The sequence below is a fragment of the Poecilia mexicana genome, unplaced genomic scaffold, assembly GCF_051168715.1.
Source record: "Poecilia mexicana isolate PSO_F unplaced genomic scaffold, ASM5116871v1 scaffold_12, whole genome shotgun sequence".
NCBI classification, from domain to species: Eukaryota; Metazoa; Chordata; class Actinopteri; order Cyprinodontiformes; family Poeciliidae; genus Poecilia; species Poecilia mexicana.
The window spans coordinates 21,134,953-21,160,731 of NW_028263381.1; the positions used below are offsets into that span (position 1 = coordinate 21,134,953).

Consider the following 25,779-nt stretch of genomic DNA (forward strand, 5'->3'; position numbering starts at 1 on the left):
AAAAAAGAAGCTGAATACATTTTTTACTATGGGATGTTGCTAAGCATGATGCTTCCAACACCATGTTTCACCTTTGGGATGGGATGGCGGTTTTGTTGTTACAGTTACACTTACACTCTCTAGTGGCCGTTGTCACTGACACACAAACAATTAAACATAATTACTTTAAATAGGCCTTTTTCTTCTGTGTTTTAGAATAACTAGGGGTGTACCGAACAAATTCATAATTGTTTTAAAGTTTAACTTATGCAGAAAGTTGTTACATAACACTAAAACAACTCCCAGATATGAATAAACTCCAATATTTAAGGAGCATTGGTGACAAATACTCAACTGAAACTGAGATTAAGACGAATATAAGTATCACTGCTACTGGAGAAAAATGAGCTAATGCCCAAACCCAGCTGCCCGTGTTTCCATTCAAATCAGCCTAAAATGCCGCACAGCAATTTAGTGACGCAAACATGTTTTATCTTCAAATATCAGCAAATTATTACTTCAGCTCTAAAGTGTAACACAAATTAATTTAACTAAATTTTAAATTAAATTAAATTATATATGTATTCATTGCCAATAAAGTGCTTGTATCTTTATTGTAAATTTTGCTACAATATACTTTTTTTTTAATGGAGGACATTTTTACCGCGTCAGTTTCTCCGCTCAGAAAAATACAATAAAACTACAGAAATGATCAGAAAAGTATTAGGAATCATCATATAAGTCCTAGGGATCATCATAAGACACCGGGAAACATCAAAAACACAAGAAAACGTTCGAAAATATTCCGAAATTTAGCTTACCTAGCGTTTGAGCTAGCCAAACACCGTTTTTAATCACTTCCGGTGCCTTGACCAATCAGAATTCTCGAAAGAGATGCGTCTCGGCGGCCAGCCAATCAGTGACAAACACTTTTGGATTATTGAAAAAAAGAAAACGTCAGCTCAAATTGTCAACGGAAAGATCCGCAGTTTGTGGTTTCAAGACTGCCTTTTAATGGCGACATGTCCGACGAGTTTAATAGCTAAAGTTAGACTTGATTAACAAAACAAGCAAACAATAAATTGTAGTGCAAAACATTGAAGACGATCTTTATTGTTCACAGTTAAACACAAGCCACTGCTTTATGAACTTCCTTGTTTTTGCCGTTTTGTCCCAGATGCTCCGGCTCCGCTCGGAGTCCTGGTTGTCGTGTGTTTGTGCTGATTGTACCTCCTGTTGGTGGTTTCCTGTCGTTTCTACGGTTGGCATTTAAAGAGGATTGTTGAACATGCTTCAGATAGCGAGGCAGAAGAAAATGACAGCAGGAGTTCCCAGTGGACAACAGGCTTTTCATGATCAGTTCCAGAAAATTAAATAAAAACTAAGAAATGCAGAAAACCCATTGGACCAGATGTTTGGAATCGCCATCATTGTTTACATGGAAGATAGAAATGCTATGAACCAGTAAGTACACTGTGTATCAAAACCACTGGATCCAGGAGAAGTGGGATATTGAGTTTGTACATTCAGCCGGCTTTCCTCGGGATGTTTTGGCAATATTTTCTTCCTGACCATTAAAGCTGGAACGGAAATGTTTCAGATTATTAATACTCCTACATGTTCCAACAAAGCCAGAAGAGAGTCAACATCTGGAAAACCTTCAGCCAGGACTCTTCTAGAGTAGGAAATTATTTTAAAAACTACTGAAATATTTCATTTTGGATTTTTTTATTTTTTATTTCATAATCCAAATTTAAAAAAAAAATCTCTAGAACCAACCTGAGCTTTCTTCAAGGAAGTTTGGAAATTCCTTAAAAGTTACAGTTGTAACTTTATAAAAGTATATTTTTTTTACATATTTGCTGAAACTGTCACTATGCCGCGGCAGTTTGGTATTAAGTGGATAATCTGTGAAAAAAATTTAGCTCCTTCCATTGCTAACTAGAAACAACCAATCAGAGCCAAGAAGCAGGTCTTGGCGCTGCCAATCAATCTTGCGTGGTGCTGCTCATACCCACTTTGGTCTAACACACTCCAGCTAGCTTAACATGTTGTGAATGCTCAGGCTGGTTAGCATAGCCACAGATGACAGTTTTCTTCACCATTAGCACATTTAGCAGTACTGATTGACGGCGCTAAGCCCCTCCTCCTGGCTCTGATTGGTTGTTTTAGGCCAGGGAGGAAATCAATCTTTTCACAGATTATCTGTCTGATAACACACTGCCATGACATGATAGTTTTAACAAATATGTAAAAAAAAAACATTTTTAATAGAAGTTGCATATTGTAGCTTTCAGTTATTCCCAGAAGTTTTTACATTTTATGACTCAAATGTTCTGCATGTTTCATTTTTAAATTTTTTATGGGAATGATTTAAAAAACAAAAAGAGGAAAAGAGAAGCAGGAAATCCTGTTGTCCACTTAAGAGGACAAATAACACTGAATGCCAAAGAGTTGCGGACGTGTGACTCTTCTGCTGATTTGTAGCTTTACTCCGTTAGTTTCTCAGTTCTGCGTCTTTAACTGTGCTCGTGATGCGTTTCGTTGTAGTCCATGATCTTTAGCTGTTGCCGAGGGCGACCGGGCCCCGAGGGGCCCCTAACGCCCCCCTGCCCGGGCCCGGCTTTTCTGCGAGGGCTGCCCTGGCCGAGTGGTCGCAGTCTGGGCTCGGGCGGCGGCTCCTTGGCGTGCACAGTGACGGCAGCTGGGCCGGCCGGACCCGGCTCCACGCACAGCTCGGTCTTCAGGCCATGAGCGAGGCCGGCGAGGCGCGGCGGCGGCGGCTGCTCGTCGTCACACTGGCTCTCGCTCTTGTTGCGGAAAAGCTCGCGCGCCTTCATGCCCAGGAAGCTTTTGGCGCTGGGGTAGGAGCCCACGGTGAGCGGGGCGTCCGCGGCCGGCAGGGCGCCCGGCGGGGCGGCGTGGGGACACGGTGCCGACGGCTCCATCAGCAGGGGCGGCGTCAGGTCCTGGCCTCCGTTCATGGAGCTGGCCGGGGGCGAGGAGGAGCCGCTCGCCTTCGGTTGCCCCGGCGATAAAGTGCTGCCATTCGTCCCCCGTGGGGAATCGTGAGGTGATGGGCTATTCGGCTGCTCGATGGCGTGAAGACCGCCTGGAGCGGTGGCACTGGAGGGCAAAACGAAAAGAGAGGGAGGAGTTTATCAACAGAAAGAAAGATGGAAGGACAAGACAGAAAGAAGAATATATGAAAAGATACAAAAAAGAAGGAAAGAGTGAAAGAAATATATTTTTTTAACAAAATATTTATTTACTATAATAAAGTGCACAGAATACAATTAAAAACACAAGATATTCACATCAAGACAAGCTTTAAGAACAGGTGAAAGAAAGAAAAAGTGATTGAAACAAAGAAAGGTACAAAGAAAAAGGAAAAAAGTGATATAAAAAGATATTAAAAGAAGTAGAAAAAAGATAAAGATAAAGAATAAAAATATATGAAAGAAGGGAAGAAAGAAATTAATGAAAGAAAAAAGAATGAAAAAGTCCAAAAGAAATTGAAAGAAGAAAGAAAAAAGAATGAACGAATGAAAGACAAGACAGAAAACGAAGAATAAAGGGAGATAAAAAGAGAAAAACACAGAGAGAATAAAAAGAGAAAAATAAGAAGAAAAAAGAACAAGACAGAAAAAATCCTAAAAAGACAAAAAAGGAAACAAATGAAAGAACTACAATGAAGAAAAAGTATAGAAAGAGGGAGAAACTGACAAGAATAAGAAAAAGGGATGAAAAAATAAAACAAAAACCGAAAAAGAAAGACAAAAAGACAGAAAATCAAAAGAGAGAAAAGAAGAAGAAAAAAAAGAAAGACTCATCCAGGTTGTTTGGTAGGAAGTTTTTAACCCAGATTAAATCACTAATATAGGTATTAAGTGATGAATCTCTGTTTTTAGCCTCCCTGACCTGCAGTCTGGATGCCTGTGTGTCTCCGCTCTGCCCCCTGGTGGTGAACTGCTGCAGGCGGCGGCGGCTGGAGCCTCCATCTCCACCCGGCTGTAGAGCTGCAGCAGCTCAGTCTGCAACAGCTGGGTGACTCTCCTCTGAGCCTGGAACCTGCAGTCTGACGCCTGCAGCTCCGCCCTGCACACGAAATGAAACAAAAGAGACGAGGTCAGAAAGGAACCGGGTCACAGAGGACGTCGGATCAGAGGCGGACGCTCACTTGGCTTGGCATTTCACGTCCTCCAGGAACTTCTTCTGCTCGGCGATGAGGTGCTCCTTCTTGGAGAGGAGCGTCTCCAGCTCGGCCGCTCGCTGCTGCGCCGCCTCCAGCTTCTGGCCCTGGGCCAGCAGGCTCTGCCTCAGGGAGTCCACCTCCTTCATGTGGGACATCCGCAGCATCTCCGTCTCCTAGCAACAACCAGGAACAGCTGCTTCAGTGGAACAACATGCGGCGCGTGGGCCATTTGTGGACCTTACACTGACGTTTTTTGTGGTCCCAAGTGGAGTTTAAAAATGACAAATTTGTTTGTTGAACTTTTTATTTTTCTTAAGAGTAGAATTTTATTTAACAATTTTCTCACAATAGAAAATGTTAATTACAGGACATGATATTTGTCTTTTTACAGGAAAACTTTTCTAATAAATAGAACTGTCAGGACAGAGGCATTCACTGAAAAGCCGACTTTGCTTTAATTGAATTTATTAAACTTGACCAAATATTACAATAGAAGATTAGGGCCACCGTAAAAAAGAAAGAAAATAAAAGAATTCAGACTTTTTTCTCAGAATTTTCTCAGAATTTTCCATAATTTTTTTTAGAATCCAACTTTTTTCCTTGGTATTCCAACTTTACTATCAGAATTCCAACTTTTTCTGTCAGAATTTCAACTTTTCCTCGGAATTACACGTAGAATTTTTTTATCAGAATTATTTATTAATTTTCTGAGAATTCTGACTTTTTTCACAGAATTTCTTATTAATTTTTGTAGAATTCTGACTTTTATCTCAGAATTACAACTTTTAAGAGTTCAAACTTTCTCTCAAAATTGCGACATTTCTTCAAAACTATGCCATTTCCTCAGAATTACGACTTTTTTCTCAGAATTCCACCCAAACAGTATTTAGTATAAATGATGGTGAAATATGTCTAAAATGTCTCTGTAACAAGGTTTAATTTTCTCTATCCATTAAAAACATATCTATAATACTAATGAAGAACAATAATAAAGGATATCTGGGTAAATATATCAAACTACTTCACTGTGATTGGTAGACAATATGTTGTCGCTCCAGTGTGACAGACACACACACACACACACACACACACACACACACACACACACACACACACACACACACACACACACACACACACACACACACACACACACACACACACCTGTTGTGGCTGTCGTACCTTTGTCTTGCTCATGCCTGGGTGCTGGGCGTCCTGCATGGACAGCTTATGCGCCTCCCCCAGCAGCAGCAGCTGCTTGTTCAGGAAGCTCATCTGCTGCTGGCTGCTCTCGCTGTTGCTCAGCTGAAGGACGAAGGAGACAAACAGGGACAAGGAAGGACAAACGGCCCATTAGGACACAAATAAGGACGATGTCGGCTTTAAGGAGGAGGCCAAAACTCAAGATGTTTGCCTCATTCATCAATATTTCTACATAGTGGTCAAGAAGTACTACGTTACCCACAATGCTCTGCTTCAACATTTGGACAACAAAAAGAGGAAATGAATGAATGGATGGAAACGTTTGGGTAACTAAAAAGTGGAGATTTATAGAAATTAATTAGGCCCGAGCAGCTAAGCGCTGCGAGAGCCTATTGAAACCTTGCTGTTTCTTATTATTATAGTTCTTCAGCCAAATTAATTGGCTTTTTGGGGGCTTTATCATATTCAAAAACTCACCAAACTTGGCGGGGGCATAGAGCCCGTGTAAAATTTACGTATTTTAAGGTACCTGCAAAAATCGCACAAGAAACGGCTCAAGGGCGCCACCTACCAACTTTCAAAAGACCCTTTCCTATTCACTTACTTTATCGTACAGACTTGAAACTTGGTACACTTGTAGAGCTCCCCAAGACACTCTGAATTTACAATTAATGTCATAGTGCAAGTATCACAGATTGTCGGCCATTTTGGATTGAAGTTCCGATTTTGACCCGATTTTGGCCGTTTACAGGGTTCGCATTTGATCGAACTTGTCCTAGGGATTTCGATCAATCGGCTTCAAACTCGGTCAGATCGTTCATAAGGCATGGCCGATCCAAAGTTATCGTAGGTTTGCGTTTTCGGGCTTGCTGAAGGGGTCTTTCCGGGGGTCAAAGGTCACCGATTCGCCATGAAACATCAAACTGTTATAACTCTTTGAAAAAAACTCATAGAAGCACCAAACTTTCAGTGATTGATCATCATGGGATGCTCTACAATACCCAACGGTCAAATGATGACGTCACTTAGGCCACGCCCCCTGAGAACAGGAAGTGTCATTTTTTACGCTGAACGGTCGCTATCTGACCCCTTTGACCTAATCGAGGTGAAACTGTGTCCACAGACAGAAAACATGTTGGTGTGTTGAGGATTCCAAGCCAAGCTCATTTGAATCCAGCAGGTGGGCGTGGCGGCGTGGCGAAGTGACCCTAAACGCCGTGTCCTTACGTTTGGCTGTGGATTCCACAATTTTGAGGCCAGCTGCACCAAACTTGACATGAGTGATCCTGGTAGGGTCCCCTACGATCCTATGTTGTCATAGTCTGACGTCATCTAAGCCCCGCCCCCTCAGAACAGGAAGTGCTTTTTTTTCCATGGAAAGCTGCCTTTCTGGCTCACTGCACCTAATCAACATGATTCTGTGTTGGATGACAGATAACATGTTAGTCTCACTTGCTTTAAAGCGCCAAGAGTCTTCTGTAGAGGGCGTGGCCGTGGGACCGCGGCGAAGCAGAGGTAACGCCGCCGCCATACGTTTGGCTCTAGATTCCACATCGTTCAGCCCAGCTGCACCAAACTCACTAGGATGCATCCTTATCCATCCCCGAACAGGAATCCATAACAGTCGTTGATGGGCGTGGCCTAATTTCTCTACAGCGCCCCCTAGAAATTTTTAAATGATCAGCCCCAAGCCATGCTTTAACCTAGAATTATGAAACTTGGTACACATGTGTATCATGTCAGGACCTACAAAAAAGTCTCTTGGAGCCATGGTGCAAACCCAACAGGAAGTCGGCCATTTTGGATCAAAATCAGCCATTTCCTCTTTTTCATAGACATCGCATCTGATCTATCTCCTCCTGCAGCTTTTGAGATAGAGACTTCAAACTCAGTCAGCAGAGACTTGAGACATTAAAGATGAAAAGTTATCGTAGGAATTTTTCTATGTCAAAGCATGTGGGCGTGGCTAAGTCCCAAACTTTGACTATTCGCCATGAAACATCAAGATGCAATAACTTCCACATAGAAGGTCACAGCTGCATCAGACTTCCTATATCTGACTACAGACCACCCCTCATCACATTGAGATGGTCAGTTGATGACATCACCTTAACCCCGCCCACTTCCGACAGGAAGTCACCTGTTTTTTCTATTGTATGTCTTACTTTTACTCTCTAAGTCATATGGGTTTCATCCGGTGTAGGCTGACATGACATGATATGATGATGAACTCTCCCATGATGAACTCGACTGACCCGTGGGGGCGTGGCTAAGTCCCAAACTTTGACTATACAGCATGAAACATGAATGTGAAATAACTTCCAAATGCCAGGTCACAGCTGCATCAGACTTTCTATGTCTCATTATAGACCAGCCTTCATCATAGTTAGGTGGTCGATTGATGACATCACCCTAGCCCCGCCCACTTCCGACAGGAAGTAACCTCTTTCTTCAATTGTATGTCTTACTTTTACTCTCTAATTCTTATGGGTTTCATCCTGTGCAGGCTGACATGAAATGAAATGATGATGAACTCTCCCATGATGAACTCTACTGACCCGTGGGGGCGTGGCTAAGTCCCAAACTTTGACTATACACCATGAAACATGAATGTGAAATAACTTCCTAATGCCAGGTCACAGCTGCAACAGACTTTCTATGTCTCATTATAGACCAGCCATCATGACAGTTAGGTGGTCGATTGATGACATAACATTAGCCCCGCCCACTTCCGACAGGAAGTCACCTGTTTTTTCTACTGTATGTCTTACTTTTTCTCTCTAATTCTTATGGGTTTCATCCTGTCCTGACTGACATGAAATGAAATGATGATGAACTCTGACGTGATGAACTCTACTGACCCGTGGGGGCGTGGCTAAGTCCCAAACTTTGAATATACATCATGAAACATTAATGTGAAATTACTTCCTAATGCCAGGTCACAGATGCATCAGACTTTCTATGTCTCATTATAGATAAGCCCTCATCACAGTTACGTGGTCGATTGATGACGTCACCTTAGCCCCGCCCACTTCAGACAGGAAGTCACCTGTTTTTTCTACTGTATGTCTTACTTTTTCTCTCTATTTCACATGGGTGTCATCCTTTGCAGACTGACATAAAATGACATGAAGATGAACTCTGCCGTGATGAACTCTACTGACCCGTGGGGGCGTGGCTAAGTCCCAAACTTTGAATATACATCATGAAACATGAATGTGAAATTACTTCCTAATGCCAGGTCACAGATGCATCAGACTTTCTATGTCTCATTATAGACCAGCCCTCATCACAGTTAGGTGGTCGATTGATGACATCACCGTAGCCCCGCCCACTTCCGACATTAAGTCACCTGTTTTTTATACTGTATGTCTTACTTTTACACTCTAAAACATGTTGGTGTGTCATGGATTCCAACCCTGTGCACACTGACATAACATGAGATGATGATGAACTCTGTCAATGCCTACTGACCCGTGGGGACGTGGCAAAATGGCTGTCCCTCGCCATATACATACGATCGTCTCTTATTCACAAACGCATCATCCGATTTACACCAGACTTTTTATGAGTGACACTTGTGAACCTCTAAGAAGCCCAATACAGTTTAATTGCAATTTGACTCCACTGCGCCCCCTATGTTAATCAAACAGCTGTATCTCCTTGCCACATGGCCCAATCTGCTCCAGATTTTGGGTGCATCGCCAGGGAATGCTGCCGAAGGCATCAAAGCGGATCGCATGGAGGACGGCGCGCGAGCGTTGGCGGTGGCTGGGGGGAGGTGGTGCTGAGGGGAGGCGGTGGCTGGGGGTAGGAGGTGCTGAGGGGAGGCGGTGCTGGAACATCCGCGGTGGCTAGGCTTGAGCGGCGCTTGGCTGCGAGGGCCGCTTGAGGCTCCGCGGAGCTTTAATTCTTCTTCTAATTTGTTTTTCCAACTTTATTGAGACCAGAAAAAGTTTCACCAGCAGTGAAACTGAAACCTGTTTGTGTTGCTTTAAAGCAGAAACCAGTCCGTTTCCCCAGTCTGAACTGGTCCATTACTGGCTTAAATAAACTCCAGCATGAGAGTTCAGTATAAACTCAACACATTTCTATGCTGGGATCATTAAAGCCTCTATAAGAACAGACAAACGTTGTGACTTCACCTCGTCTTCTGTCTGTTAAACTGAGTTTTCCTTGGTATTCACCACAGATTCGGTTTAATAAATGGACCAAACTGTGACTCTACCTTGACAGTCATCTGGTTGAGCAGATGCCCGGTGTGGCCCACTTTGTTGTTGGCCGTCTGAAGCTCCGCCTCCAGGTCGTCCATCCTCTTCTGGCACTCCTGTAACTTGCTCTGTGGAAGCCGTGAAAACGGTTAGAAACCCCGACGGGAGAACGGCGTTTGTTTGGTGCCATCTCAGCGCTTCGGACCTGCAGCTCCTGGTTCTTGGTGTAGTAGTCGTCGCGGCTCTGCTGCAGCTGCCGGATCTGGCTGTGCAGGCGGGTCACCACGGTCTCACGGTCGTCCCAAAGCTGCCGGTAGCGCTGCTGCTCCACCTGCAGGCTGTCCCTCAGAGACACGATGTCCACGCTCTGCAGGTTCAGCTGGTCCTTCTGCGTACGCACACACACACACACACACACACACACACACACACACACACACACACACACACAAACACGTGCCGCATACATACACACACGCGCACCGCACACACACGTGGAATAAGTTTTTTGGTCCCCGACTGCAGTTCAATAATGATACAAACTTGTCTATTGAATGTTTTATTTTTCTTAAGAGTGAATTTATTATTTGCACAATTATCATATGATGGAAAATATTAATTACAACACATATTTGTCTTTGTACAACAAAATGTTTAGAATAAATAGGACTGCATCTAAACAGAGGCAGCCAAGTCAGATTTCATTTCATTTAGTAAACTTGGTTAAACAAAACGATAAAGATTAGTGCAACTGAAAAAAAAATCTTACTTTAATCTCTTTTTTTCTGAAAATTCTGACTATCTCAGAATTCCGACTTTTTTTCTAAGAATTCCATCTTTTTATCAGAATTCCGACAGTTTTTAATATTCTATTTCAGAATTCCGAGTTTTTTTCTGTGAATTCTGACTTTTTTCAGAATTCCATCTTTTTTGTCAGAATTCCGACATTTATTTTTTTTTAAATTCCAACTAACTCAGAATTCTGACTTTTTTTCTCGGAATTCCAACTTTTTCTCAGAATTTTGACATTTTCAAATAGAATTTTTTACTTCCTTCTCAGAATTTGGACGTTTTTCTCAGAATTAAGATTTTTTTTTCTCAAAATTCCCACTTTTCTTCCACTATCAATTATTTAAATATTATGCGCACCATTGGGCAAGTCTAGTCTTAAAACTGAACTCTACCGGATGAATTTGGGACAAACTGTCAGTCTGGATAAAATGCAGACCTACAAAGAATAAACAGCCACATGATTCATTTCATGAACTGTCATCATAACTGACTGACATTAGAAAGTTTGGCTATTTATTTGGATTTTGGCAGATGGATCGATACAGAACTAAAATCAGAATTCAGATTTTAAAAAGTCAGAATCCCGCTTTGTTTGTTTTCAGTGGCCCTACTCATCTGCAAGCACGACAAAAAGATACTTTATAGTTTATATGGAAGATAAACACCTGCTAGCCCCGTTTTATTTACTTTAGCTTAGCAACTGCCCGTTTCTTGGAAAGTGGGTAAGAAGTAGTAAAGAGTTGAAACTTGCCATTGCGTTGTTCTGCTCCTCCAGCGCCGTGGCGTTGATGATGCGTCGGAGGAGGCGGCGGTTGCGGACGGCGTGCTGCTCCCTCTTGTAGCGCTCGTACAGCAGCTGGTTGTGCAGCAGCAGCAGCTGGCTGCGCAGCGTGTGGAGCTCGTCCAGAGGAGCCGAGCCTGACAACAAAAATTTAAAAAAGGAGATGAAAAATGACAGGAAATAGTTTTGAAAAAATGACTTTTCTCTCAGTCGTTCGTCTCACTACAAGAAGGTTTGTTTAAATGCAAAAAGAAAGGGATGATATTTGTTGAATAAAGACACATTTTTACCAGAATAACATCTTAAAATTATGAAGAAAAAAAGCTTCCAGTGTTGAGATTTTTTTTTTGTTATTTTTTTTGTGTTGGACTTCTCAAAAAACACTCAATTCTCTTAATATTACGACTTTTTTCTAGTAAAATTTACATTTTATTTTCGTATTATTTGAACTTTTTTGTTGTACAACTTTATTCTAGAAAAAGTATAAATTCTTAGCCTGACACCAATATAAAAACTAAATATGAAGGGTTTTTTAACCAAATGCCCATTTTAAGTCTGTATGCTCCAGTTAACATTTTATTGGTCACCAAATTAGTTGACAATTTTTGCAATAATCGATTAATCACGATTAATTTGATTAATCGGTTTAGTCCTATCCGAGTTCTACACAACTTAAAGAAATCAAATCTGGCTAAGCATAAAAAGTAAATATAAACGGGGCTTTACAGCAAATGGCCTTTTTTGACTCTGTATCCTCCAGTTAAATAATCATTTACTAAATTAGTTGAAAATTATTTCAACAATCAATTAATCACGATTAATCTGATTAATCGTTTCAGGCTGAATAAATCCTGATCCTGTTTCTCATCTGCAGGCCTGCTTCTCATTAACTACTGCAGTTAATGATTAATAATTGCTAAATTAGTTGTCAATTATTTCAATGATCGATTAATCGTTTCAGGAATACTTCCTGAAAGCTCGGTGAGTCCTGAAACATCCTCTCACCTGCAGGCAGCAGACTGAGTTCAATAGAAATGACATGACTTCCATCAGGAAAACCAGGGAGGTTTATTCAATTCCAGAAGATTAATTAGAGTTTTATGTTGTTGTGGGCTGCAGCTGGAGAAAATGAGATTCGTGTGGCCTGGCATCCAAACAACAGAAGCCGAGTCATCTCTAACTGGTCGGCTTTTTCATTTCGGAGGTGGAGGGATTCATGGGAACTGTGGGAACGTTGTTTTGATCAGCCTGAGCTGAAAAGAGAAAACTCCCTGTTCAGCTCGCTAACACTTTAACATACCACTCATGTCTCAGAGCATGTGACCCATCACTGGCACTCCTCTGATAGCTTCTCACTGACTGCAGAGCCGAGAAAAACTCTACTTTTACTTTAAGTTTAACTCAATGTCTCATAAAAATCCTCATTTTTTGTTGGTTTCAAACAGAAAAACTTTCAGTGATTTATTTCAAGAAGAAAAACATTTTGAGTGACGTATGCTTGGAGTCAATACTGGGGTTTCCATTAAAAATGTGCGTAAAACTTGTCAAATTTTGCACTAATGTCGAAAAAACACAATAGCAAGAAATGCAGTTAAAATCACATGTGAATAAGTTTGTACGTCAGAGGTGTCAAACTCACATATGTCTTGGGCCAAATTAAGATCATGAAAGATCTTTCAGAGCCGGTTGTGCCAGAATGTATTGATAAACTATCAATAAGTATCAGTCTCTAAGTTTTATAAATATTGAACATCTGTCCAAACTGTTCCATCCCTACAGAGTTTTGCAACTGTTTTTGTGATTGTTTTGAGATTTTATGGAACTAATTAAAAATATTTGCAAGTAATTTTGCGCTTTCATATGACGTTCCATGTGACTTTTTGTCATAAAAGTAAGAAATAACTGACTTCTACAGTTAGTGTCACTTAAACCCAACATTTTTCTACATTTTTGCAGAAAATATGCAATAAACTTAGTTATACATTAGCATAAAAAATCCTAGGATCCGTTGATTTTATGTGAATTTCCATAATCAGGGTCTGGAGTATAGAGGGCCACACAAACAGCTACAGCGGGCCAGATTTGGCCCCCAGGCCTCGAGCTTAACACATGCACAATAAGTTATTAAAAAAACATGCCCTTCAACTACTTCCTGTCTTCTTTTTTGTAATTTCCTCCAGTAGCAACATCCGGTTGCTGATCATGTGATTCGTGAGGCAAAAGTGTTTTTTCCATTGCATTTTTGCAAAAAATAAAACATAAAAAAAAAATTCAGAACATTTCAGCGTCTCTCTGTGTTTACAACATGACCAGATTGACAAAAGATTTAATTCAACAAACATTTTGAATCTGCTAAACTACCTGCTGGTTTATTCACTTTATATTTGTTTCTTTTTGTTAATTTTTAACAACAATCTGTTGAAAATCGAACAGAAAAGTTCAGCTCCTCACCTCCAAAGTGAGTCCAGTCAGCTGACTTACTTGGCAAAGGTAATCTGTGAAACGACAAGACAAACAAAAACAAGTTCATCGAGATTCACTGCAGCTGGAAATAAACAACCACACCAGAAACTGGACCAAAATTAATTGGTAAGATTTTCTGTTTTTGCAGTTTTCTGCCAACAGGAGAAAAAATCTAATTTTCTATTTTTTGTGAAGTAAATATGTCACCATTTGTTTTTCAGAATTATTGTTTATACCATAAAACCTGTGATTTTATTTCAATATATATCGTTTAGTCAAAATTCATTTTTACCTTATTAAAAAGTTAGAACTAAAGTAAAGGGAAACATGTTGGTCCATTATATGCAACTCTGAATATTTAATATCAACTGAGGTTACATTTAATGACAGTAAAAATATTAAAGAACAGATAAAACAATATTTTCATCAACTGCAAGCATCACCTCTTGAGGACTTTGTCGTGTGCGTCACTCCCCTGCTGAACAAGGCGATCCAGCACCTCCAGTGGCGAAGCCGACACCACGCCCTCCTCCTCCCCGTCCTCCAGGCCCTCCTCGCGCTGCAGCAGCCTCTCCATCGCCGCCTTGTGGACCGCCTCCGACGTCTTCTGGCCCACGAACAGCGAGGCGGCCCTGGGCAGGGCCAGCGCGAACAGCGACTCGTACGGAACCGGCGCTTTGCCGCACGGGCTCGGGGAGAACATCTCAAACTTGGAGGAGTCGTCGTCGGGGGCGGAGGGGCTCCGGAGCAGGTGGTGGTCGATGGGGGTGAAGCCGGACTGGAAGGACCAGGACCGATCCACGGCGGACCGATCCGACGCCGCTGCTCTGTCGCCAGCGCCGCCGCCGCCTGAGGCGCTCTCGGCTCTGTCCGGAGTGGACGCGGTGTAGCGCGGCTCTCTGACGGCGCCGCCTGGGTGGGCGTTGTAGGAGGAGGTCGGGTTCTGCGTCTGGCGGCCCGTCAGAGTCTCAGTGGTGTGGAAGAAAGGAGAGTCGTAGCCTCTCAGCCCCGGCAGCTCCTGCTTGTCTTCAGTGAGTTTCATCAGCTCCTCTGTGATGGCAGCTGCAGCAGAAACAAAGAAATTCATGATTAATCTGATTAATCAATGACACACTGTGTTTCGCTTGTATAATCACAATAGTTTCTACTGTAAATATCTTAGTACACTTGAAATAAGACTAATTTATAAGTAACAGCAAGATATACAAGCTTTTTTAAGTCAATAATGATGAAAAAGTTCTTGCTCCATTAGTAGAATATTCCACTGCCGTTACCTAGCAACCACAGCCACGCCCAGCCCGTTACCTAGCAACCATAGCCACGCCCAGCCCGTTACCTAGCAACCCAGTTCTAGTTCCATTGGCAGATTATTTCACTTAAAACATGTTACTTTTCCCTTGTTATAAGTCCAATAATCTGTAAGTGGAAGTTGTGCTTTTTCATCAATATTGACTTAAAACAAGCTACTATTTCTTGCTCAAAAGTTTCTTCTAAGTTAGTTTTGCCCTTAAAACTTTATTTGAAAGGTTTTGCATAACACTGACATGACCATGAAGGAGTGTCAATGAATGTTTTTGGCTGTTGTCATGAAGTGCCATTCCGTAAATAAAGACACTTTTAATGTGACTTTGCATGATTTTTCATGGCCGCATTGTTTTGCACCACAGACTGACCTTCTTCTCTCTCCTTCTCCGTTCTCAGCTGAAGGTCCAGCTCCTGCCTCGTCATGAAAACCGACAGCTCCGTCAGCGTCATGGTGACATTCGCTGCACTTCCTGCATCTGATAAGGAAAAAACAAATGTTTAAAGACGGCGGATGTCTGAAGAAAACGCTTACAGAAAACAGACAAGGTTTCACAGATTCTGTGCTTGATTTTAGATAAGGTAAGGTAAAAACAAAGCTAAACTAAGCTAAAAATAAGCTAAGCTAAGTCAAGCTAAGTTAAGATATGATACATTACAAATGAGCTGAGGTGAAATAAGTTATAAGTTATAATAAGCTATGAATAAGGTAAGCTAAGGTAAGACTAAGAAAAGCTAAGTTATCTAAGCTAACTTAGCGTAGCTTAACTAACCTAAGTTAGTTTTGTTAACTAACTTAGGTTAGTTAAGTTAGTTGACTAACTTAACTAGGTTATGTTAGCTAACTTAGGTTAGCTTAGCTAAGTTAGCAAAAGTTAAGCTGCTTAACCAAGATTAGATTAGCTATAATACAACACAATAAGGTAAAAATAAGCCAAGCTGAAATAAGTTAAATCAAACTATACCAAGAAAAGCTAAGATATAACACAATATGGTAAAAACAGGCAACGCTACGGTGAAATAAGCAAAGATAACACACAGCGTAAACTAATACAAAGATAAGCTAAACCAAGATAAGCTTAGATAGGATGACACAATAAGAAAAACAAGCTAAGCTAAAATAAGCTAAGCTAAGCCAAGATGAGATGTGATAATGTAAAAAGAAGATAAGCTAAAGAGAAATAAGCTAAGATAATCTACAAACAATGTAAGTTAAGGTACAAATAAGCTAAATTAGGCTGGTTACCAGTGTGTTCTCTGTATCCTGGCCTGGTTGGAAGTGTTGACCTTGTTTTATTGATTTATGGGTTCAGGTCCAGCTTTAACGTGTCTCACCTCTGTTTCCTGCTCCCTCTACACTCTTCTCCATCTCTCTGACTTGCTCCTGTCTCACCAGTCCAGGCTTGCTGCTTTCTCCTTGTCGACGATCCTAGAAAAAAAAAAAGTTAAATTATTCGGACTTCATTGAGTTAATTCCTATATGGTAACCTAACAGCGATGGACGAAATGTTTTGGCAAACATGGAACAGTGGCTATCAGATGCAGATTCATGCTTTACAGCCTTAAAATACAACTAAAATGTGTTTCCACACAAATATATGTACAATTTGTTTCCATCTGGGCAACAAAACTGTAAAGTACAAAGTTTTGAACAACTGAAGTGCAGTTATGGTCACATTTTCAAGCTACAAAAACATTTTTATGTCTGTCAAACTTTTGGCCATGACTGCATTCCTGTTCCACAGAGCCGTTAATAAAACAGACGGGGAGTTTTCATACTTTTCTCGGCGGACTGGACTGGACCGTGTTGGCTGGTAAGGAGATTACAGGGAAGTCATCTGACAGAGTGGGAGGTGGGGATGAGGTGGCTGGAGTGCTGGAGGCCGGCGTTCCTTTTCCTCCTGCTCGGAGCGAAACAAACGGATTCAGGCGCGGCGTTGAACGTCGCGGAGCGATGCAACGGCGCGGCGTTGGTTCTGTACCTGACGTGCAGTGGAAGCGGCTGGGAAGGTGTGAGGCACTGTGGGAGAGCTCCAGGTTGGGCGACATGCCCCGGGAGGAAGGGGGCGTGGCCATGCCGCACAGAGAGGAGGGGCTCCACAGGGGGTCCTTCCCCCCACAGGAAGAGTTCAGTTCACTGTTGGAGTTCTGCAGAAACAACGGAGGACGATTAGGACCACAGGTAAAAACAAAAGAAAGGAATCTGGAGATTTTCTCAAAATTCTGACTGCAATTTTCTGAGAAAACAAAGTCAAAATTTTGAAATCAAAACCAGAATTTTGAGGGGAAAAAGTTCTAATTTTGACAAAAGTTAGAATCCTGAGATTAAAATCAGAATTTTTAGATAAAAGTCAGACTTTTGAAAACAAAACAAAAAATTATTTTGATAAAAATTAATCTCCCAATTTTAATGAAAGTTATCAAGATTGTTTTGAACTTTTGGTGCTGAAAATAAATTCATGCTCAGGTGTTGAAATCTGTAACAATGATACCATCACCAATGTTCAACATTTCTTATTGAATTTTTTTATATTTTTCACATAGGAGTTCTCATAAAATTATTTCTTCATCCTCAAAATATTTAAACTTTATTCTGGTAACAACAGCTTATTTTTTGCATTATTTTGACTGTTTTCTTGTAATACTATAACTTTATTCTCTGAATTAAAACATTTTAAATCTTAGGCTGGCCCCAACATTTCATCGCAGAGTTAAAAGCCCCAATAAATAGGAGATTTTCCAAAGGTTAAATTTTTGAAACTCGATGAATCCAGTCCTAACCCAGCTGGTGGATGACCTCACCTGCCGTCTGGAGGTCTGCGGGCTTCGGTAGGACGAGGACGACTGAGAGCCTGAGAGGGGCGGCAGGGACAGGGGCGGGGGCAGCGGCTGCCGTGGAGTCGAGAACGGCGTCGAAGAGGAACTTCCTGTCGAGAACAAACATGGAGGCCAATGTAAACGTAGCGGCTGCAAAGTTACTGCTGAGAAGATGAGGAATCAATACTGTTAGTAGCCACGTTTTGGCTAAAACATGTTTACATATAAAGGTGTTTTTATCTTGCATACTAAATGTGGATATTTTCTGTACACTTTTGGTTTCATTACTGCTCTGATTATGTTGTTTTTTCAGTAAATTACACTGTTTTCAGTCTGTGTACTCCAGTTAACGATTAATCAATCCCTAGATTAGCTGATGATTATTTCAATAAACGATTAATCGTGATTAATCGTTTCAATCCTAGTCCCCATACATCAAAAATTTCTAAACGGGCGTGAATACTTTGAGAGAAAACGTATTTTGATTTTTGGCAAAGAAATAAACAGAAATGTGAGATAAATTCAGCATTGAAACGTGTCAGTGTGTTTTCTCACCATAGCTGCTGTGCAGGTCTGTGTAGGGGCTCGATGTGGAGTCCTGCGCCCGCAGGTGGGCTTGTGGGTAAAAGTTCTCAGGCATGGTGGCGTAGCCCTCCTCACAGGACGCCTCCTTTGGGTCTAGGGACACTTTGGCACATTCAATGACGATATCATGGATCTCATACTTTTTCCACCTGGTAGGAAAGCAGAGCGCCATCAGGAAGAGAGAAGCGAATAAAACTAAAGGAGGATTTTGTCCAGGAGGAGCAGGACGGGTTTACCTGGTGGGGTCCAGCTCGTGGTCCTTGGTTCCCGTCACCAACTCGGGATGTATACGAACATGTTCAAGCATTGGCTGAAAGGGTTTCACACAGTTACATTTGGTCATGAAATCATAAGTCTTAGATAATGAGATTTTATCTGTTTTAGGGCCTCCTGTCACTTTAAATCCAAATAATCTGCTGCTGGCCACGCCCACAATTCAACATTTACACTCGCACCTGAAAATGGCTGCAAACAGATGCACAACTATACAACCTCACATATTTAAAAAGCATTAGTAGAGCCTCCTGCACAACCAACTAGAATCCAGAAAGTGGTTTATGGGTGGTAGATCCACAACAAAACACTTGTCTTTTCCAGCAGCCATTGTACAGCGGTAAAATCAGCAGACCAACCGTGCTGGATCTCAGCTTTGGTTGGTTGTCAGTGGAACCCTCCCCATCGGCAGAGTCCCACTGGCGTTGCTAGGTAACAAGCTAGGCTTAGCTGGGGTTGCTAGATGAGGGGAGGTGCCCACTCACTCGTGACATTACACCTCACCTTCACCACCTCCTCAAAGGTCTCCATGTTCTCCTTCATGCTGTAGTGGGAGCGCAGGTAGGAAACAAAGTTGCATGGATACATTCCATAGAGCCTGTGGAAGAGGGAGTAGACGGAGGCGTGGAGGTGGATCAGGTAGATCTCGGAAACGTGGCCTGGATGGGAGGAGACGGTTAGCAGGACGAACACGGAGCTACCAGAAAATTCAGCAGCATCCTGTCCTACCTGGGTTCTTGAGGTTCCACGACGCCAGGCGGCCGAAGATGTCGAAATACTCCCAGAGGTGCTGCTTCCCGGCTTGAGGGATCATGGGAAGCAGAGTGATGAGCACCAGAACTCCGGTTATCAGCACCACTACGTCTGTGTCCGTCTGCAGGGAAAACAGGGAGGTCATGGAGAAAACGTTCAGGGCAGAAGCTGATCTGGGATCTGATCAGCACTTTGGTCTGATCCCCAGAGGATGAGGCCATTTTCTGTTTCTATGAGCTGAACTGAGAAAATCAATACAAGCAGTAAACCTGGATAATTAATGAAACGAGATCAAATGTTTTAAAGGAGGAAAGATACAGACAGGAATCAGTTCATCCAACCATCCAATTATCCATCCATCCATCCAATTATCCATCCAACCATCCATCCATCCATCCATCCATCCAATTATCCATCCATCCATCCATCCATCCAATTATCCATCCATCCATCCATCCATCCATCCATCCAATTATCCATCCATCCATCCATCCATCCAATTATCCATCCAACCATCCAACCATTCATCCAACCATTCATCCAATTATTCATCCAACCATTCATCCAACCATCCAATTATCCATCCATCCATCCAATTATCCATCCAACCATCCATCCATCCATCCATCCAATTATCCATCCATCCATCCATCCATCCAATTATCCATCCATCCATCCATCCAATTATCCATCCATCCATCCATCCAATTATCCATCCAACCATCCAACCATTCATCCAACCATTCATCCAATTATTCATCCAACCATTCATCCAACCATCCAATTATCCATCCAACCATTCATCCAACCATCCAATTATCCATCCAACCATTCAACCAACCATCCATTAGTTCACTCATCCATCCAGTCATCTAACCATCCATCCATCCATCCAGTCATCTAACCATCCATCCATCCATCCAGTCATCTAACCATCCATCCATCCAACCAATTATCCATCCAACCATTCATCCAACCATCCATCATTAGTTCACTCATCCATCCATCATCCATCCATCATCCATCCATCATCCATCCATCCATCCATCCATCCATCCATCCATCCATCCATCCATCCAACCATCCATCATTAGTTCACTCATCCATCCATCATCCATCCATCCATCCATCCATCATCCATCCATCCATCCATCCATCCATCCACCCATCCATGGCTAATAACCTGACTTTCCTAAATTTGTCTTCTAGAATCAGGACTCTCCATTCTGAAGGACCAACCTTGGTATTTAAATCAGAGTGACAGGGAGACGGTTCTGGTTCTCACTGCCACCAACAACTCCATGAGAATCTCGATCATCATAACAAACCAAACCATCTCGCCCTGCTGCTTCGTGCCAACATGGCGGCTCACCTTGAGGCATTTCAGCAGGGAGAGCAGCAGAGGGTAGCGGGCCATCTTGTGGATCCAGGACGGCTGCTTTCGGACCACGTGGCCGAGCAGCATGAGGGTGGGCAGCCGGCAAGCTGGTTTGGCCATACAGTCGTTCATCTTGTCCAGAAGGTGCTGGGCGGCAGACAAACGGTTGGATGTGTTTACAACAAGCAAAGTTAGCAAAAAAACAGATGGTTTTTATGCTTAAAGGAATAAAGGAGAGCAACAGCCAGAGCTAATCATAAACGAACCGGACTCTCACCTTGTCATGCGGCTCTCTGACTGAGGACAGGATATGCAGGGCCTGGGCGGAGTTGGTTTCCAGGAAGTAGTCCACCAACCCGTTCAGCAGCATGGAGCCTCGCTCTGGAAGGGAAGCAGCATTTTTAACCGGCTCGTTCGTTTACTTCTGCTCAGGTCGACGGAGCCGGATGACCCACCGGTGCTGAGCTGCTCGTTGATGAGGCTCCGGATCTCTTCGAGCTGCTGGAGGTCGGAGGTCTCCAGGAGCGGGAGGAGGTCCCCGACGTTGGGCTGCTCCCTGGCCATGGTGGCAGTGCTGGAGGTGGAGGCCGCGTTTCTCTCAGTGTCAGTCCCGGCTTGCCTGGAGGACTCCTGGGGCCCGCCCACCAATACAGTCTCCAGGCACCGCTGGCGGGTCAGAACCCAAACCCAGAGTCAGAAACGGCTCCAGAACGTCTCTGGGTCATTTAAAATCTGAGAGGATTCTGCACACAGTCAGACAGGAGCTACAACTAACGATTAATTTAGAAATCGATTATTCTAACAATTGTTTTTTTAAATTGGCACATTCTACAGATTTCTCATTTAACTACTTAAACATTTTCTATACAATAATTTGTTTTTTAAAATAAGAAAAACATTTTAAATGCGATACCACAGCGTTCTTTACACCGGAAGCTAACACTACGCAATCTGAGGAGTTTTGGGAAAAATAATATTTAGAGACAAATGTTTTTTTTTTCTTAAATCATAAATACAAAATGTTTATTTTTTTACGGTTTTGTCTTATTTACTGCTCTGAATATGTTGTTCTTTCAGCAAATGGATTTTTTTAGTTTGTATACTCCAATTAGCGATTAATTGATTGATTTAAAAAAATGGCACATTCTACAGATTTTTCATTCATCCATTTGAGCCTTTTTTATATATAAAATATTAGAAATACATTAAAAGACGCAAAAAAATTATTGAATTAATTTTTTAACATAAGAAAAACCTTTAAAGATGGAATAAAATTTTGGTTAATTATGATTAACCCTATTAGTCATTTTTGCCCTAATCCAAATTGATTAAATTTAAATTGATTAATTGAATTTTGGGGTTCTGAAATTTTAATTTGTAAAAAAATTAAAAATATATATATATTTTTTTTTTTGAGTTGCATTTTGAAATTATTTCCTGTCATAGATGGATTGATCCCAGTAATCAGTCCCTCCAGGATTTTGCCGTTTTGGTGATTTTTCCTTAGAATATCACTGAACTTGTGGAGCTAGTTTGGAAATATTTATAAGTAATTTTGGAATATTTACGCCTATTTTAGACGGTAAATGTGATTTTTTTAGTCACCATGCTGAACAGACAGTAACTTTATATCAAGTCAGGCTGGAGCAGCAGAGTAGTAGAAGTAAGAAATACTGCAGGTGGGAGTTAGCATCACTTAAAACAAACGCTTCTGTAGAAACATTTGTAGAAAATTTGCAATAAACTGTGCGTTAAAAATTGCAGAATTGCAAAAAAACAGAAGGTATTGATTGATAATTTGGCAGATAAAAACTGCTTTGATTTGATTAATAAAATAAATCCAGGCCTTTAGTTTCTTTTCCTGAGGCACCAACTTTCCTTGGCCTCATTTAGGAAAATGGAACTGAAGATCAAAATTAACAACCTGGATGTTTTCTAATATCAACAAAGATTAGATATTCTGTTGGCAGCAGATTTGCAGTGTAATCCTGACGGGCAGCTCATTAATGCCAGGCAGCTTATCACCAACCTGGAACAATGATTCAGCTCAAGCCGATCTCATCGGCTCCTCAGATCTCACTCCAAACGTCCGAGCAGAGAAAGCTGCTAAAACATGACAATCAACTGAAAGTTTCTTCAAACGCAGCTGTGCTTCTTCCATGACCAATCAGCTCAGCGCTTGTTTCTGATGCGGCGCAGCATCCGCAGCTCAATCGTCCCTCTGTTTCAATCGACTGCTGACTCATGTGGCTGGACGTCCGGGCGAGGAGAGCAGACACAAACATGAGCAACGCTCAATGTGATCTCAGGCAGCCGGGGAATGCTCCGCGTCGCACAAAGACGCTTTATGCAGCGCCGGCGCGGCCAGGGAGGCGCTGGAAACGATAACTATCTGAGCGGGAGACGCCAGCCGCTGAAGACGGCGGCGAATTGGGGCTACTGTCGATGGAAAACCAATGAAAAGGAGTAAATGTCGGTCGAATAATTCTGAAATTCTGAGAAAATCCTAAACCGAAGCACCGAGTCTTTTCCATTAGAGTTAAAATATCTTGAGGTTTTCTTCAAGAATGAGGAATAAATGGTTTCACAGTCCACCGTGTCAAACATTTCAGGTTTAAACAGTTAATCATTTTTGAAACAATTTTGGTGACAGAGAATCCATAATCCATGTTTTGTTTTGTTTGTTTATTTATTTTGGTATTTAAACTGTTTTCCAGCTCCAGTGTTAAATATTTTTCAGAAATTAAAGTTTTATTTTCATCTAGGAGAGGGTGTACTTGAATTAATATGATATTATTGCGATCAGAGCAGCTGAAAACGTTTAGCTTGTTGGGGCAAGGATGCATCTAATAAGCTTCCTTTTTGGATTTAAGCCTGGACTTTGACTAGTCCTTTCTAACACATGAACATGCTTTGATCATTGTAGCTTTCTCTGGGTGTTTTTAGGGTCTCATTATGTTGGGAACCTGCAGAACTGCAGCAGATCCACTTCAAAACATCCAACGTCCAGAAAGATCTCAACCACAAGCAGGAAAACTTTCCCTTCTCATTTCAAAACTATTGAAAACTTTATTCCACACAGGATATTAGGTATGACTGGACAGCAACAAATGTGCACTTGTGTAGTTTTATATATATCCGTAATCCAGATTTAGCATTACTGGAAAGTTGTCTCCATTTTTGTGACTTTAAAGCTGTCAAGGTGTGTGACATTTGTTTCTATTTTCTATTAGTTTGTTGTAAATGTTCAATAAAAAAACATATATTTTAGAATAGCGGTGCTACATTAGCTCTGATTGGTTGTATTTTTGGTCAAGTCGCTGTATGTTTGGATAATTACTGAATGCTGTGCAGCTGGAAGTATTTTTGCTCTTACTTTCTTGCCTTCAGAAAACGGTTATGATGCGTAACCGAGGCAACAAGGCATCATTTTTACAACTGGAGGCTGCTGATTAGCATCACATAAGCTCAAATCATGCCTGAACTACGACCCAAAAATCCCAGAGGAGTTGAAAAGGAGACATCATGGATGCAGAGCAGAAAGAGAACCATAACAGCAACCATAAAACCAAATAGACGTTTAAAGAGGAGAAGCAAAAGCAAATGAGGTGGATTAGCAGAGCTTCCTAACAGCTGATGATGTCATCCAGGTCATGTTACCGTGAAATACTGTCTCTGTTGGGATACTGAGTTGTTAGCATGTCATGAGACTGTCATATAGAAAATCTTCAGTCAGAAGTGTCTTTAGATTTGCTGCAACACTTACTGCTACCAAAGACACTTAAATCATAGAAGTTTACAGTATTTTTTCCCCTCCCTTAAAAATAAAGAAATAATTGTTGAAATGAATTGAAAACGCACTGAATTTTGAATTCTTTTGCAGGCTCTAGCAAAAACATCCTGATGGGTTTAACTCGAAGAAACCAACAACAAAAATCCGTGAATATTTACTGCTAGCTGGTTGCATGATTAAGGTAAAGTCAAGCATTGGGATGCATTAAATGCAACATGGTTCAGTCAGAAAGGCAGAGGAGCCGCTGCTGCATGAAGACTGACCACTGACTGCTGCTGCTGCTGCTTGTCGTAAACAACTCGCAGAGAACAATGGGCAGGCTTGGCTTTACTTTACCCGCTTCTAAAACACGAACACTTCTTTTCCGTGACACGCCGAGCAGCGATTTTACAAAACATACACAAATAAAGATAAAATCAAGATATAATCTCTGAAAAATCAACTCTATCCATCACCAGGTCTGTCCAGGAGGGAAAAAAACACAAGTCAACCCAGCGCCGACAGCTAACGTTAGCTGGGAGCAGCGACCCACACTCCGAGCAACATTTATTCTCCATGTCAGTCCGGCTCGGTTCGACCTACAGCGGCCAGATCGGTTCGGTTTGAACCCAACACAACATCTGAGCTGGAACCCGCTGATAACAAACCGGATTATTCACAAATAAGTGGAGCTGTTTACCTGTTAGAGTAGATTCACTCCACAGGGCGCCGCCATCTTGAACACCTCACAGCCCATCCCACCGCAGTCAGCCTCCGCTGTCAGGCTGCGAGCGAACTAATCCCGCAACTCCGAGCGGCTCTGCGCCTCAATGCTGCCGCTTTTCCACCAGCACCGAACCGGGACAGCTTCTGAAAATCATCGTAATCCCGACAGACGACACTCCGCTCGAGCTTCCACACGGATAGCGGCTGATTCTTATCTCTGTCGCGCAGTTAAAGTTTGTTTTCCCATCGCTGCTGCTGAAGGGCTGAACTGTGTGTAATGCGGCTTCGCGTGACCCACATGCGGAGAGCGCACGCGCGATTTAGTTTTACTTTTTAAAAGCAAATTAAATAAGATTTTACAGAAACACGTCGGTGTGGGTTTTGTTTGTGTGGCAGAAGATAATTATTTCCACTGTGATGTCAAAATTCTAAAATTAAAGTCGGGATTGTGAGATTAAAGTCAAAATTATGATGATAAAGTTTGAAAATTGGTATTAAAGTTTTAATTCCGAGAACAAAATATCATAACTCTGAGAGAAAAGTCTTAAT

At 41.9% G+C, this 25,779-nt stretch overlaps 1 protein-coding gene across 1 annotated transcript; it reads right to left on the reverse strand.

Annotated features, from left to right (window-relative positions):
- Nucleotides 1–1,061: 1,061 nt before the first annotated feature.
- Nucleotides 1,062–25,526, reverse strand: tsc1b (TSC complex subunit 1b). The gene is made up of 22 exons (XM_088011094.1): nt 25,205–25,526; nt 21,188–21,398; nt 21,010–21,113; nt 20,727–20,879; nt 19,331–19,475; nt 19,106–19,260; nt 18,565–18,638; nt 18,299–18,477; nt 17,729–17,853; nt 16,909–17,074; nt 16,706–16,827; nt 16,262–16,355; nt 15,298–15,405; nt 14,068–14,686; nt 13,613–13,656; nt 11,132–11,298; nt 9,794–9,976; nt 9,606–9,716; nt 5,357–5,479; nt 4,160–4,347; nt 3,901–4,077; nt 1,062–3,105 (listed from the first exon to the last, which is right to left on the reverse strand). The coding sequence occupies exons 2-22, from the start codon at nt 21,294–21,296 to the stop codon at nt 2,499–2,501; spliced, it is 3,753 nt and encodes a 1,250-aa protein (XP_087867220.1). The 5' UTR covers nt 21,297–21,398; nt 25,205–25,526; the 3' UTR covers nt 1,062–2,498.
- Between the last annotated feature and the right edge of the window lie 253 nt (nt 25,527–25,779).

What these genes read in the sequence shown, in the direction of transcription:
- tsc1b (XM_088011094.1), bottom strand. Translation starts at nt 21,296, where the DNA reads ATGGCCAGGGAGCAGCCCAACGTCGGGGACCTCCTCCCGCTCCTGGAG. An exon ending in CCTTTGAGGAGGTGGTGAAG is followed by an intron (nt 18,639 to 19,105) that starts GTGAGGTGTAAT and finishes AAACCCTTTCAG; the next exon opens with CCAATGCTTGAACATGTTCG. An exon ending in AGACCTGCACAGCAGCTATG is followed by an intron (nt 17,854 to 18,298) that starts GTGAGAAAACAC and finishes TGTTCTCGACAG; the next exon opens with GAAGTTCCTCTTCGACGCCG.